Source organism: Hippoglossus hippoglossus, chromosome 12 (genome assembly GCF_009819705.1).
Source record: "Hippoglossus hippoglossus isolate fHipHip1 chromosome 12, fHipHip1.pri, whole genome shotgun sequence".
NCBI lineage: Eukaryota > Metazoa > Chordata > Actinopteri > Pleuronectiformes > Pleuronectidae > Hippoglossus > Hippoglossus hippoglossus.
Window position 1 is genome coordinate 7,278,937 of NC_047162.1, and position 15,073 is coordinate 7,294,009.

Genomic DNA, 15,073 nt, shown 5'->3' on the forward strand with positions numbered 1-15,073 from the left:
CAAATGTCCTTAGAGGTCACCAGTGAAGTGCTCCCACACAGTCTTAAAAGTGCAGTCCTGTCTACTCGAATGTGTTGACTAGCAACCAGTTCTAAAGGTCGCAGACGACGTCGAGCGCAAAGAGGAACAGCTCTCAGCTTCTCCTGCATGTGCAACATCTTAAACATTGTTTTATTTTTTATTTCCACTTTGGTGGTTCGGCTCTGGTTTCATTTTTACGGTGCCAAGTTAGAGCAAGAACATGTTTTTCCCTACATACCTGCAGATACTGTCTGTTAACCTGTTGGATGCTAATGCAAATAATAATTGAGGTACTGGCACATTAAACTGCAAATATATGTGCCTCTTATAGGGCTGGAACATGGCTCTTTATGGTGGAGCCGTGCTGCTGACTCTCCTGCAGTGCATCATAGTGTCAAATTAGGACATTGACATGTTGTTTTTAATGTGTCTTGGCCTTCACTTTCTGGTCATGTGATTACAAATCGAATAGTCAAGGCTATATTAACTTTTTTCCCATCCTTATGTTTTGTTAAGGAGAAGTTCTGGCGCAGGAGCACTGTTTTACTCTGGAAAGTTCAGGAGTGTCATAGACGTCTTTCTCAGGGCATCGCTGGGATCTTATTCACACCTCATCAGAATATTTGGATTTGCTCAAATAGTCACGTATATCTCTCCCTTTTCCACTTCAGCTTGGTTGTGGTCAGTCTACGTAAAACATTGTGACACATCTGTAGTTTGGATTTATATCCACAAATATTTCTTGGTTTACTCATCGCTCCAGAGCTATGACTTCTGTCGTGTTCAGTCCCTCACAGTCACTTCCCTCTGAGTCACGAGTGGAGCACATTTAACCTGCGGCCCCATTCCCTTTCCTGCACGTCAGCATCAGTGACTTAGCACGAGTGTGTGACATGAGGTCAGTCATCCATTTGCCGAGTATTGAAAAGAGGAAGTTTAATAGAAATGCCTCTTGGTGACAAAATCTTTATAGCACTTAGGTAAGTGTCATGTATTATTTTAACACATTAAATAACCACAATCAACACATTTAAAAGCTTTTTTTAATTCTGTGCAAATGTGCTAGAAAATGTTTTTTTCTTGTCACGTTTGCTTTCTGTCAAATTTAAGTTAAACCATGAAATATTGAAACTGTGTTTGTTTGTGAGTTGTGTATGCCTTAAGTAGTGTAGTGTGTGTGAAGCAGTGTAACTGATCCGTTTCCGAGCCACAGAGGGTTTTTACGGAGGTCTGACAATGAGTTGATTTTTTTTTTTTTTGGGCCTCAGCTCCTGTCCCTTAAAACAAGACATTATTTCACAACCTTGAGACGACTCTTGACAATCTATCATACTGTAAATGGAGGTGAGCTCCCCTTCCAGTGTGCATGGGCATTGTGCAAAACACCTCACATCATCTGTTAATATCTGTAATATGTCTGAGGACTGATCAATTTTGGACATATACACAAACTATTTCACTTGAAATCAAATTCAAAAATTCCACTGCCATGATTGCATTGGCATCTAATATTTACCTAATGTATAAAATGTTTTTAAATACATGATTGTATTTACTATGTATGAAATCCATCTGCATTCTGACGCCTGTAGATCAGGGATATGTGAAAACAGTTGTTTGGTTTCAGGTTTCGTATCCACTTCATTTCACAGCATGAGTTGCTTGATGCTGAACTTGTGTGCATTATATTCATAGTGTAAGCTGCCCACGTACTCTAGCAACAGTCATTGCTGAACTCTTAAGCCTGTAATCTGGATCACACATGTGACATGCGTGACAAGGCCTTTAATAATTAATTGTTGCCAAGTGGCTCGGACACTGGCTTTTTAAGCGTGACGTCTGTATGAATGAACAAATGAACTTTTGATTTCATAATGTTCCGACCCTACTTTTGTACCATTGATGATGAAATAAACACTGAATTCTGTCACATCGAATGTGTTAATTCTTCATCTGCCGAGTGGTTTCTTCTTCCAGGGCAAAGTCCTGAGCGCTGAACAGGTTTGGCTGAGAAGTGGATTTTATACACTAAACTAATGAAGTTACTATAACACTGCATTGCTCCTGCTCAGAAATGATGACAAATGATTTATTATCTGAGATGTTTCTCCTTTTCACCACACTGTGGCCTCATTAACTGAGAAGATGACAATTTATTTGGACGGTGCAAAAAAAAAAGCTGTTCATTAATCATCAGATTTAATGATAACAAATTCATTTTTGTTGCACTGCTATATTTAGATCCTTCATTTATATAAAAGTAGCAATACTGCACAATAAAAGTACTTCATTAGAAACAACTGTAATTTAGGTATCAAAACTAAACTAGTGCTCGTATTATTTGTGATGCAATAATGTTCAATAGCATTTTACTGTTGTAGTTGGTGGAGCTGGAGGCAACTATTTCTCTCTGCTGGGTATAACTAATAATCTATAATCTGTAACAGCTCACTTCATAAAATGTTAATCTGAAATGCAAATAGTGCAAAGTGGAGTATAAATATGTAATAAAATAGAAATATTCAAGTCAAGATCAAGAAGCTGAAAACTGTAGTTCATAGTACTATTTATGTAAATGTACTGAAATTCCACCACTGCATCTTGGCTCCTATAACTACCGGGAATGACCGCTAGATGGCGCTGTGAGTAATTTGAGTCACAGCAAGGACACGAGCGACACCTAGAGGCCATTTGCGGCTGCTATTGCAGCACCGCCACGAGCATTAGAAGGGCGAGGAAATAGTTAAAGTCTAAAATCCTATTACAGCTCTGTTGGTTACACTTTAAACGACTTAACAGGTCACATGGTCGGAAACCAGCGTTTTACTGAGACACACACACACACACACACACACACACAGAGAGAAAGATTCCTGGGTCCGAGCTGAACAACATGGACTTCATGTCAGATCGTGATGTGCAGAAGGTGAGTGATGCAATACTGCGATTCACTCAGTTTGATGTTGTTTGTGCAAAGAGGCAACCGAGCTGTGAAAGACTCCGAATACCCACGTTTGTTTTACATGTTTATATTAGTGCAGTTTATATGGAAGTGTGTGTGCACACGGTGGACTCATTACATAACACGCTGCAGCCACAAGTAGATGTAACCCACCCATTAAAATGTAATGTAGAGATCTGCCTCGTAAAGCTACATTTCTCATGTGGAACTGAGACCCATGTTAGTAGTGGTTCATCTATATTTGATCTCTATTGATGGCAGGGACACAACCAGGGCATATAGACATAAAAAATATATATATACGTATAATATGAACCTTTAAGAGATATCTCAGAGCATATATAGCAATGCAAAAATGTAACTGAATTGAAAATTAGAATGTACATTTTGGGGCTATATTGCAAATAATTTCGTAATGAGTTAAACTCTTGATTATTTTCGCAATAAACCAAATAATCCTTGTCTTTAAAACTAGAAAAAAGTTTTTAAAATGTCAATCATACTAATTAGTCCAATGTATTGTCCTGAAAATTCTTGATTTTCTCAACTGCAGTCCAATTCATCCATCAAAATAGTTGCCAATCAAATGTATGCTGTTTGACTAATTGATCAATCGAATAATTGTTGCAGTTCTTATGTTTCACCGGACATAGAAAACAAAGATTACATCAATGCATCTATATGTGAAGTGAAACAAATCCATTTGGTCAATTGACCAATCAATGGCAAATGCAACGTTTCCTATTTTGATATTTAAGCCACAGTTTAAACCATTTATTGATCAAAAAAATGCAAAAAACTGCTCTTTACCAGCTTCCCATTTCTTTATTGTATATGATTGCAAACTGAATATCTAGTGTTGCTTCAACAAAACCAAACAAAACAGCATTTTAATAGCCTATTGTGATGGCCACCATTTTACATTTTACCGACCAAACAATAAAAATGATCCTCAGTCACAGTCTTATTTTCAAAAGATCGTCACAACCAGGATATAAATACATCAAGAGACTCGTTCATTTTCTGTGCTCTGTTTTTCTTCAATTATGTAATTTGATTTATTTGAGAGAACAAAGTGAATCTTCGTGTGATACAAACTGGAAGCTGACATGAAAGATAATTGCTGAAGACACGTGTTGTTGATGTGAATCTGTGAAAGTGACTCTGCATCCCTCTTGACAGTACATGGAGGACGGGTACGTGGTTCTCGACGGGCTGCTGACCTCCCACGAGTGTGACGAGCTGAGGCAGAGGATGTTGGAGATCGTGGATGAGATGGACGTGCCGGCGCACTGCCGCACCACCTTCTCCACCAATCAAGACGAGCAGCTGAAAACGCAGGTGACCTAGTGAAGAGTACCGGGATCAATCTTTTTACAGCGTCAGCAGTTTATTCAACAGTATTTCTTTCCCATGCCTTCCATCACTTTGCACGTAAAGATGCAGGTAAGCTTCTTTAAATACAGACAGTCAGTGTGTATTTCTAAGGTCACAGTCTGTAGTGAAGATACATTATCTCTCTTTAGCCTCGACCCCAGACGTCCTCCCTCTCATGCTAATAGTGAACTCTTATGTCAACAGTCAGTATCAGTGTGTGTGTGTGTAACATGTGATTCTCTGGCAGATCAGGTGACCGATGTTAACATTCTGATCTGCAGGGAAACGCTGACTATTTTATCACCAGCGGAGACAAGATACGCTTTTTCTTCGAGAAAGGAGTTTTTGATGACAAAGGTGAGCGCTGTTAAAATGATTTACAAATTAATAAAAAATAAAAAAAATAAGATAGCGAAATACCAGATGAGACTGGTAATGCTTTTCTTGACCTGCAGGTGAATTCATCATTCCAAAACAGCGATCACTGAATAAAGTTGGTCATGGTAAAGATTTCTATTTGAATTCTCCTAACACCATGTACATGTTTGTACAAGTCCCTCACTAAACCTGTTCTTCTTCTTGTAGCTCTGCATGCCTATGAGCCATTGTACAAAACAGTTACACATTCAGCCAAAGTTCAGGTGAGTGATTGTTGAACTGTGTATAAATGAATGAAGAACAGGAAGAAGTCACAGAATAACCAACACTCATTTTCTCTTAGGGCATCACTAAGAAGCTGGGTCTCGTAAATCCTGTGATACTGCAAAGCATGTACATTTTTAAGGTAAAGAATCTACCTACCTAATACCTTTACCAACCTAATACCTACCTACCTACCCAATACCTTTACATACTTACCTACCTACATACCTACCTACCCAATACCTTTACCTACCTACCTACATACCTACCTACCCAATACCTTTACCTACCTACCTACCTACCTACCTATCTACCTACCTACCTACCTACCTACCTACCTACCTACCTAATACCTCTACCTAACAAACTAACTACCTACCTACCTACCTATTTAATAATACCTACCTACCTACCTACCTACCTAATACCTTTACCTACCTACCTACTTAACATACTTACTTACCGACCAACCATTTTCTTTCTTAGGTAATTCTACATGGGTTGTAAGGCATCATTTTTCATTCTCTATCTTTTACAGCAACCAGGAATAGGTGGAGAAGGTAAGAAAATCCAGAATGTTATGTTGATCATTTTTATTACTAAATCTCATCAGAATATGCATATGTATATATGTTTACACTACGTTGATTTAAAAAAAAGCTTCTTATTACTTAGTACTAAGAAGTACTTAGTACTATAGTACTTAGTACTATACATTCATGCAAAAGGATTCTACCCATTAAAATCTTCATATTATATTAAAAGTTTGTTTATATTAAAAGTGTGTTTATAATGTGAGTGTTTTTATACTAAAAGTGTGTATATCCTATGATAGTGTCATGTGTGAGTGTGAATTAGATTCTTGTTTCTCAGTGACACCTCATCAAGACGCCACATTTCTGTACACGGAGCCTCTGGGCCGAGTTATGGGGATGTGGATCGCCTTGGAAGACACCACTCTGAACAATAGCTGTCTGTGGTTTATTCCAGGGTCACAAAACAGTAAGATCACGATATACTGGAACTCAGCTTGCTCTGTAGTTTACCATTCTATTATTACGTAACATGGATGGATGATTTTGGTAATCGAAACCAGTTTCTGTGCATGTTCTTTGCATGTAAAGGTTCATCCCTCTCCTCTCCTCAGGTGGTATCTCTCGGCGTATGGTGCGTACCCCAGAGGGCACCTTCCCCCTGACCGACTTCATTGGAAAAGAGATGGCGTACGACGATGAGAAGTTTATTCCTGTACCTATTAAAAAAGGTAATTGACTTCTGTCAATAATTTTACATGTGCAACTAACAAGTGATTGGAGTATTAATCTGAGTGAGGATGTATTGTGGATTTACAATTTGTTCCTTGAGTGAAAAACATCCAGTCTTGTGGGGACACACATGTTTTTTTATATTATTGTGAAGGAATTTTTGACCAGCCTCACACATTACATCTTTACAGCACCATAGCTCAGGTCAGGCTGAGATAATGAATTCCACAATAAAAGAAAATCTGACCAAAACAATGATAATCACTGGTTTGAAGTGGCCAGATGCATTGCTACATTTTGGATTTGGGATTATTACTTGGATAAAACAAGCAAGGGCCTTATTCAGTATTTCTGACATGACATATACTAAAGGATTGATGAAAATGAACAGATGGGTTAGGCGATAATAATTATTGATTATTTGTCCATCGACCCCTCTGTGTTCAGGTGGCGTGGTCGTGATCCACGGTGAGGTGGTGCATCGCAGTGCTGAGAACAAATCAGAGGACTCTCGCCACGTCTACACCTTCCACGTCATGGAATCCCAGGACACCCAGTGGAGCCCCGACAACTGGTGAGTGTGTGTTCAGAGATATGGTGGATTGGTGTTGTTTCCATTGTCGACAGTTAGTCAGGCGTTTCCAGCAGCAGCGCTTCTCACAGTCAGCACAACGAATGAACGTGTAATCTTAAGACACTGTTTACTTTACATATACTTTATAATTTATATGAGAAAAATGCAGTGTTGTTGAGCTGAATTCCTCAGCAGTTAAAAACAGTTTAACATTCAGTAAACTCTGTGGTTTTACTGTTTTTCTGCAATGACCAGGAGCTTATGGTGGCCTGTTGGTAGCTAAGGTGTGAAAACTATATCACTGTGTAGCTAAACATTATTTGACTACTATTTGTGATGCTATTATACTGATGTGGTATGTCACAGATGAACAGTTCCTTGGTTTTATTAGAAGTAAAACAAAGTGTAAACACACCGACACATGTTGGTTTCCACTTGTAGTAACTAATTACACTCTCTGTTGGGCTGGAAATTGAAAGTGTCTTTAAATTAACAGACTTAATTCTTAGGAAATGAGGTGAAATGTAATTTACCAGTATCCAATTATTACAGTTTGGTTAAGTGTAGCTAAATTGAGATTATTTAACCTTTAGGGACATTACAGTGATGGGATAATTTTTGCATTATCACACCTTCACATACTTTATAATGATCTATAATGATCTACTTCCATTGACACCATTAATAACACATTATTTGCAACGTGTCATTAATCACTTATTCATTATTCACCTATTGATATCCACCGTGTGTCATTTATTACTCGTTGTCATTTTATACTTTATTCCGTCATTCACTGTCATTTACTACATCATTTGCTTTATGCCACGATTCATCTCAGCTGTCAAAATGTACAACAGGACTCTGGGTGCGTAAAGTCGAACTGTTGTAGTGTCTGTCTCTGAGGCCAGTGCACCTCTCTACAGGCTGCTATGTGCTGAAGAGGCAGTTTTGAGAGCCTGAGGCATGCAGCTGAGGACCAAGGTTCAGGCAGGTCTCATCCCCAGCATCGTGCGTGTGCAGTGATGACCTGTCCCTCGCTTTTGCCTGTGGCACCCCCGCATGTAGACCGCATGATTAGCATTTCAATGGCAGTGCACCGGGCTTTATGAGGTTACACATTCCCGCAGGCCCTTTCCTTTCAGGCAGAGAACGGGAGGCCAGTAAATCAAAAACATCCCCAGCTGAATCCAAACAACCCATGAGAACCAATCAGATTTCAGATGAGAGGTCATATCAGTAAAGAACCAATCCTGTAATACTTGGGTTCCACGTGAGTCCTCTGTATAAAAGACAGACAGATTTCAGGCTGTCCAGACAGGCTCAGGTTTATTTGGTTGCTGTCTGATAAACTCGATTGCAACGTACTTTGGACGACTCCAGTGGTCTTCTTTTCTGACTCAATACACTCTGAACTGTGTTTGAACACAGTGTCAGAGCAGGACTCTGGGTTCTCTGTTTCCTGGCCCCTGACAGCAGCTTTAACAAGACTATAAAAACATTCAAATGACATGGTGTCTCTAAAAATCACAAATATATATTTAAGTCTTAATCAGAAAAATCAAGTGCATTTAAGCAGTTTTTACTTGTATGATTATTCTAGCTGTTCGTAGTGGAATTCTCTCTAAATTGCTTTCGATGTAAGCAACTAGGGACAAATTAAATAAAAATCAGCCGAGAGGAGCCTTTCACAGACATATTGGTTTCTGCGTTTGTTTAGTGATATGTGCAGTTATGAATAGTTCTAAATATTTGGTTGTATTTGTGTTTTCTTTTCAAGTTATTTATAATGAAGTTTATGGTTGAACTGTTAAATATCCATCCTCAATTCCTTTTTTTGTCGTAAGGGTTTGATTCCAACATCTTAGCAATCACATTTTTTTAAACATACAAATCGGCCAATATATCAGTATTGGAAATGTTTTACTCCCTAATATCGGCATTGGCTCAAAAGATCTATATCAACCGGGCTCTACACAAAATCCATTTTTTATTCTGTCCAAAAACATCCTAAAAGGTTTATACTTAGCCTCTTTGTGTTTCCCAAAAGTAAAAACAGTAACAAAGAGTGAATTTTGTACTAAAAAGACTGGATCTACTTGTTCTGTTTAACTCAGCGCTCCTAAGCCTTTATAAGCTGCAACACTAGGAACAGGCTGAATGATTACAGCATGTTTGTTTTAATGCAAACTTTAAATAATGAAACTATTCTGTAACTCATCTGTGATGTGTCCATGTGTTTGGTCTTTAAAGGCTGCAGCCCACTGAAGAGCTTCCTTTCCCTCCTCTCTACACCAAATGAAGGACATCTGGCTGCACAGACACACAAGATCCCATCTTTCCTGAAGAGCGACCAACATGTATGAACAGTTTCAACCATAGCTCATGTGCTCATGGCTGGTTTTTTATCTACCATGACACCATGTGTTGCTCTGAGCTGCATGTAGATTATAGACCGTAGAGACTGTTTGTGGCCCGATACTGAATGACTTCAACAGGAATTTCAGTCTCTATAATGTCAATTTTTTTTATATACTGAGAAATGAATTTGAATTGAACCCTTTTTAAAAAAATACAACTGATATTTAGATCTACTTTTATTCAGAGTGTCCTCATCAACATTTGCACCAACCAGCATTTCTCTTGTTCAAGCTCATTTTCCTTTTCAGATTTGTGTTTAAACACGATGGCAGATTCCTATTTTTACAGACAAGCAGTGAGCAACAAGTATGTTGATTTTAAGACGCAACTCAAAAGAAAAACATCTTTATGTATGAATGATTTTAAACAACATCCAAACTTCTTTAGATACATTTGAAATCAAACTGAGAAACCAAAGGGGTAATGTTGACGTCTCATTGAGCCGCACAGGTTCCTCTTCTCCATCCTCACACCAGCATTAAACAAATGGACTGAAAATTGGAGGAATATCAGTTTTATCTTTCTGTCTGGATGCACTCAACATGCAATATTACATTTTTTAAACATAAGGGTGATGGCAAAAACAATATACTAGAAGAATCATGCCAATTAACCGTCATCACATTAAAAAAACTTTTACAGATGGACGTAAACTTAATTCATTCTGAAAACACATTGCAGGTTCTGAACTGATGCATCCTCACATCTCAGAATGATGACATCAAACATTGACTGTATATAAAGATGGACGACATGAAAGCTCCCTAAAATGTCTCGATTGCCGCCCCTGGTGGCTGGATGCAGTACGGGTCATAAACTTGGCCTCCATGTTAGTACATGGGACATGGGGCAAACTAAGAAGTCCAATAATTCTTTCAAAGAGGGTTTCTGTCATTTTAGGTAGTTGTTAGTTACTTGATGCTATAAAAACGAGGTGGAACATCATGACTGACAGCTGAGACGGACTTGCGATTGGTCGAGTGCTTCTTATCAGTGGGAACTCACTTCCACGGCTCCATCCCCTGATCACTACTGCACAGACGCTTGTCCCCAAATGACGTTTGTATCAATATTTTTAATATTTGAATTTTATATTTTTGCTTTTTTTCTGTAAAGTGGAGGTCAAAGGAGACGCGTTGTCCATTTTTATAAACAGTATGGATCTAGTCGAATGATAACTGAGGATATTTCTATAAATTAAATCATTTTAATTAATGCTAGGAAGGCCCTGTGGTCATCAGTTTGGCCCAAATTATATCTACAGAGTCCAAAAGTATGCGATGTAATGAAGGCTCAGTATCACAAAGATATGTATATGTTAAGTTATCTTTAAAAGGTCCCATCAAACCACAAGAATATGAAGCAAATAAAACGTACCAAACAAAAATATACTGTAGTATACCTGTGTACATGTTACAGTACTGGATTTCACATTAGGGTCATGCAGGAGCATTGTGAGTTTCTGCCATACTGAAGTATAAACCAGCCCTTAAAAATGAGTTGAGCGGGGCTGCCATGCTTTCATCTACAGCTTCTACAATAGAAGGTAACGTGTGATAGAAAATTTACTTCTTAAGGCAAATGTTCACATCAGTGAGTCCTTCGTCGTATTGCCATCAGCCATCATCCAAATCATCATCATCTAATAATGAAAAAGGTTGATTTAAGAAAAAGACATTTCAACTAGCTAACTTTAAATAATGTTCTTCAAAGGCAATACAGAAGGCATATAACCGCAAGAAAGGGACAAGATAGGACAACCTCCTATTTGATGATCGAAATGTGCCTCTTAGCAGCATCTGCGTATTCAGAATTCAGTGTTTAAAAAGACATTTTGTACTTTTTTTATCTTTTGCATAAATTAGTTGTTATTGTTAAGTACCTTCATGTCAAGATGGGGACATGCCAAGAGACCATACACCACTGCTGTCACATAGCTCAGAGAATATTTAGTAACTCTTCTTCACATTTCTTTAGAACTTTGTGTTGGTCTCTTTCCTCATCCTCATACTGAAATGACTTGTGATCTGAAGACGGCAGACTGCTGCCAAAGACAGTGAGCACATTCTGTTGCTGCAACACTGGTTTGCTGACATAAAAATTACCAGGCTCAGTCCAGCTGTCAGCTTTTCATCATTTCTTTCTTGTGCCAGTGAAAACGACTCAATCGATTCCTAAAGGGACTTCTACCACTTTGATTACCTTTTTATCCCCCAAATTGATAATTCTTGCTTCCCCCCAGGAGACGGTGTAGGACAGGGGGTGGAAACTGTTTTTGTCTGGGCCATCTGTCTGTTCAGAGCAGCAGCAGGATGAAAAGGTAAAGTGGGAGAAGGAGGTTGTCTATTTGAAAGGTGTAGGCCTCCAACATGGCCACCAGGGTTATGGAGCCAACGATCCACGAGTAGGTGGAGTTCAAATTGATACCCCCATCGAAGATGAGAAACATGGCCACAGCGATGATTTGGGCAAACACAGATGTTGCAGTCCCCTCCATGGTTTTCTTAGTGCCAGGCCAGCGAATCTCCCCCATGGTGCTGCCGAACATAGACGCCACAGTGTCTCCGACCCCGACAGCCAGCACTCCTGCGTAAGGCACCAGGCCGCCCGCACCAGGAAGTATCCCCTTAGGGGCACAGGGCCCAGGGAACAGCCATATGGGCAGAGACATGCCCAGCAGCAGGTACACATGGGTCAGGATGAGAGGCCCAGAGTCACGCTCATCCAGGAACAGTGTGAGCAGCTGCCTGAGCAGCTGACCCAGTGGCCTGATCCGAAAGTAACGCACGTACTCCAGGAACAAGAAAATAGCCAGGCAACCCACAGATGCCACGTGAAGCAGCTGTCTGTCATATATGAGCCCTGGAACATACGTGGCCACGACAATCAGATGGAAGTACTTCCTGACAACAGTCGAGGCCTGGTGCTTCTTGGACCCAGACTGGCGCTGGTAGTTCTGGTGTAACACAACACAGGTGGCCACGACAGCCAGAAACACCCAGTACCCCAACAGACAGAGTCTTCTGTCATTTAACGTGAGAAAGTCCAGCAGCCACATGATGGGGTGCCGGCCGATGAACAGGGAGAGCCACGGCATGAGGATTCCCAGACACAGGACGGCCGTCATCATGTGGAAGAAAAGCGAGGACACCCAGGTCTCTGACTCCATGAAACAGAAGAGCAGTGCGAAGAAAACACCCAGCAGCAGCGATCCCACCACCACCACCGGCAGGAAATAGTTCACTGGATCTCCTTTGACCTCTGCCAGGTTCAGGGAGCGCTTTATGAGCTGGTTGACGATGAAACTGATTCCACCGACAATGAGCAGCGCCTCTCCGGGTGTGAAGCAGCGTGGCAGCAGGTAAAGCACGATCAGGCTGAGATAGACGAAGATCAGAAGTACCTCTAACACCTCGATGACCTCAGACACCGTCAGCGTCTGTTTCGTCGTGTAGAGAATGGCGCTGCCGGCCATGCCTGCGATCACACAAGTGTTTGTAGGCACGGGTCTGGTGATACCGAGCGCAATCAGAGAGAGAAACAGAGCCAGCATCATGCCTGTGATGGTGACAACCATGGAGAAGCGCTCAAAGAAGACATTCCCTGAGTCTGAGCACTTTTCTTTCAGTACCAGGCCGAGCAAGGGCATCACCATGGAGGCCGGTACGATGCCGCTATTTGCTGCTGGCCGAAACTGGAACACGGCGCCTCCTGACCGGAGCAGACGGTCCCATTTGTGCTGCACGTAGAAAGCCTGGATGACGAGGGCTATGCTGCACCAGGAGTGCTGGTTCCAGACCGCCATGTGGACGCATAGCACCACGGCAAAAACCACGGTGGACTCCACCAGCACTGGATTGATCTGCATGGCTGCCGGGCGGAGCCCTTTGCAGGCAGGGAGTGAGGAAGCCAGCGTGGAGGGTTGGTCTATCCGAGCAGATGGTCAGCAACAATGATGGCCTTCTTCTGTCAGTTCCTCGCTCCGGCACACTTCATCGTTTGGCCGGCACTTTTCAGAGAGAAGAGGGGAAGAGACATTAGATCAGGAGGAAAACGTTGAAAAACAGATCCATTAAGAAATCTAGGATATCTTAAAATTCGGACAAACTTGTTGTGACACTGGGTGTATTGTAGACCCATGACTGATCTTAGCTTTTCCCAGCAGTGAACTTTGGTCATACTTTATCAGCTCCCTGCCATGAACTATGATCAGACTGAACATTCACCCAGTCAGTGGTCACTCACACACACACACACACACACACACACACACACACACACACACACACACACACACACACACACACACACACACACACACACACACACACACACACACACACACACACACACACACACACACACACACACGAGACTCTGGAGGAAATAGAAATGTCCTCTCTATATCAGCTGCAACCTTTTGTTCCCTGTGAGGTGGGGGGGGGGGGGGGGGGTGCACTGACTTTCTGCTGAGGCTGAATCAGCTGTGCTAGCAGCGGGCTACCACATCTGACACATCTGATGGACACGGTGAAAATAAAACACCAGACAAAACATCATCTCCTGTGGTCTGCTCCATCCTCGGTGCACATACATGCCGCAGCAGTGGGAAAGCAGTCCCTCTGCAGAGCGGGGATGATGCTGCTGCTGCTGCTGCTGCTGCAGGCTGGAGCAGCATCGAGCTAACTAGCGGGGAAGCGGCTGAGGGAAGCGGCTGAGCTTCACACCACAGCGACGAGAGAAGGGATAAGAACCTGACGGACGAACACATGCGAACCTACCACACAGCAGCAGCAGCGATGGACGGAGGAGTGAGCCGGAGGTTCTGCTTTCTGTCCTTTGTCAGCTGCTCCTCTCACACCCAGCAGGACGGGGCCATATTTGACAGCCGGGTCACGTGGTACGAACGTAAAAAAAAAAAAAACGTCTTAACCCTTTGATACACAACGTGGGTCAGAAGTGACCCGGCTCCGTTTTCATTTTCTATATCTTTGCAGTGAATGACTTTCATCATTCAGTATTTCAGGTATTCCCCAATTAACTTGTTTTTGATCATCACAAATCCTTATTAAAAAATGTTAAATCATTTTTGTACCACTACCCTTCTAATGCACAACAATAATTCCCTGTGTTATTTCATGGATGGCTGAGTGTTTCTTTTCTATGTTTTTGAAATAAATGTTTTTTTTTATAATTTAATATTCTAAGTATTCATTAAATATCTTGTTTTTGATTACCACAAATCACCATTTTCCTTTTACCTTAATAAACAAGCTGCTTTTGCACATCTGATGCATGTAAGTCTTGTTTCACAACTAGCTTCTTTTCTGGCTAGCTAACTAACGAAATATAACAGTATATACTTAATAGACTGATGGACATGCATTTGAAAATTTGCTTTTGATTTTATTTATCCAGAGTATGGCTGGTCGCAATCATTTCAGACTTATGGTTTACATGTTAATAAAGATGCTGTATGAAGAACAGGATGAGGAAAATGAGGAGGCAATTCTTGGTCTTGATTCTGAGTCTGAAATCTCTGATGCTGAGGACCTAGACTTTTTTTCCACAGGATCAAGCTGGAGTTGTGGGTGTGTCTTGGAATCCAGCTCTCCTAAATGAAGAAGGAAGAATAAGCTATGAAAGAATACAGCACAGAAACACCCAGCCATGCATTAAATAACACAGGAAATTAATACGGGTCATTTTTGACCCATGTTGTGCATTAGAAGGGGCTTGCATAACTTGTTTATCAAAGGATTAAAGGTGTGATTATTATTATTTTTTTTACATTCATTAAAAAAAGGTTGC

At 40.9% G+C, this 15,073-nt stretch overlaps 2 protein-coding genes across 3 annotated transcripts; one reads left to right on the forward strand and one right to left on the reverse strand.

The window, feature by feature from the left end:
* The first annotated feature begins 2,719 nt into the window (after positions 1 to 2,719).
* On the forward strand, positions 2,720 to 9,323 carry phyhd1 (phytanoyl-CoA dioxygenase domain containing 1). Of its 2 annotated transcripts, XM_034602419.1 has the most exons (12): positions 2,761 to 2,947; positions 4,166 to 4,324; positions 4,424 to 4,429; positions 4,642 to 4,717; positions 4,816 to 4,863; positions 4,946 to 5,001; positions 5,082 to 5,144; positions 5,541 to 5,562; positions 5,876 to 6,004; positions 6,150 to 6,266; positions 6,715 to 6,841; positions 9,095 to 9,323. In XM_034602419.1, exons 1-12 carry the CDS (start codon positions 2,915 to 2,917, stop codon positions 9,141 to 9,143), a joined length of 885 nt encoding a protein of 294 aa, XP_034458310.1. In that variant the 5' UTR covers positions 2,761 to 2,914; the 3' UTR covers positions 9,144 to 9,323. The 2 variants fall into 2 exon arrangements, with proteins under 2 accessions (XP_034458312.1, XP_034458310.1); XM_034602421.1 differs by lacking the exon at positions 4,424 to 4,429 and having other exon boundaries at positions 2,720 to 2,947.
* A 48-nt stretch (positions 9,324 to 9,371) lies between these two features.
* On the reverse strand, positions 9,372 to 14,268 carry dolk (dolichol kinase). Its single transcript, XM_034602416.1, has 2 exons — positions 14,044 to 14,268; positions 9,372 to 13,271 (listed from the first exon to the last, which is right to left on the reverse strand). Exon 2 carries the CDS (start codon positions 13,128 to 13,130, stop codon positions 11,559 to 11,561), a length of 1,572 nt encoding a protein of 523 aa, XP_034458307.1. The 5' UTR covers positions 13,131 to 13,271; positions 14,044 to 14,268; the 3' UTR covers positions 9,372 to 11,558.
* Between the last annotated feature and the right edge of the window lie 805 nt (positions 14,269 to 15,073).

What these genes read in the sequence shown, in the direction of transcription:
- phyhd1 (XM_034602419.1), top strand. Translation starts at nt 2,915, where the DNA reads ATGGACTTCATGTCAGATCGTGATGTGCAGAAG. An exon ending in AGGAGTTTTTGATGACAAAG is followed by an intron (nt 4,718 to 4,815) that starts GTGAGCGCTGTT and finishes CTTGACCTGCAG; the next exon opens with GTGAATTCATCATTCCAAAA. An exon ending in ACCAGGAATAGGTGGAGAAG is followed by an intron (nt 5,563 to 5,875) that starts GTAAGAAAATCC and finishes CTTGTTTCTCAG; the next exon opens with TGACACCTCATCAAGACGCC.
- dolk (XM_034602416.1), bottom strand. Translation starts at nt 13,130, where the DNA reads ATGCAGATCAATCCAGTGCTGGTGGAGTCCACCGTGGTTTTTGCCGTG.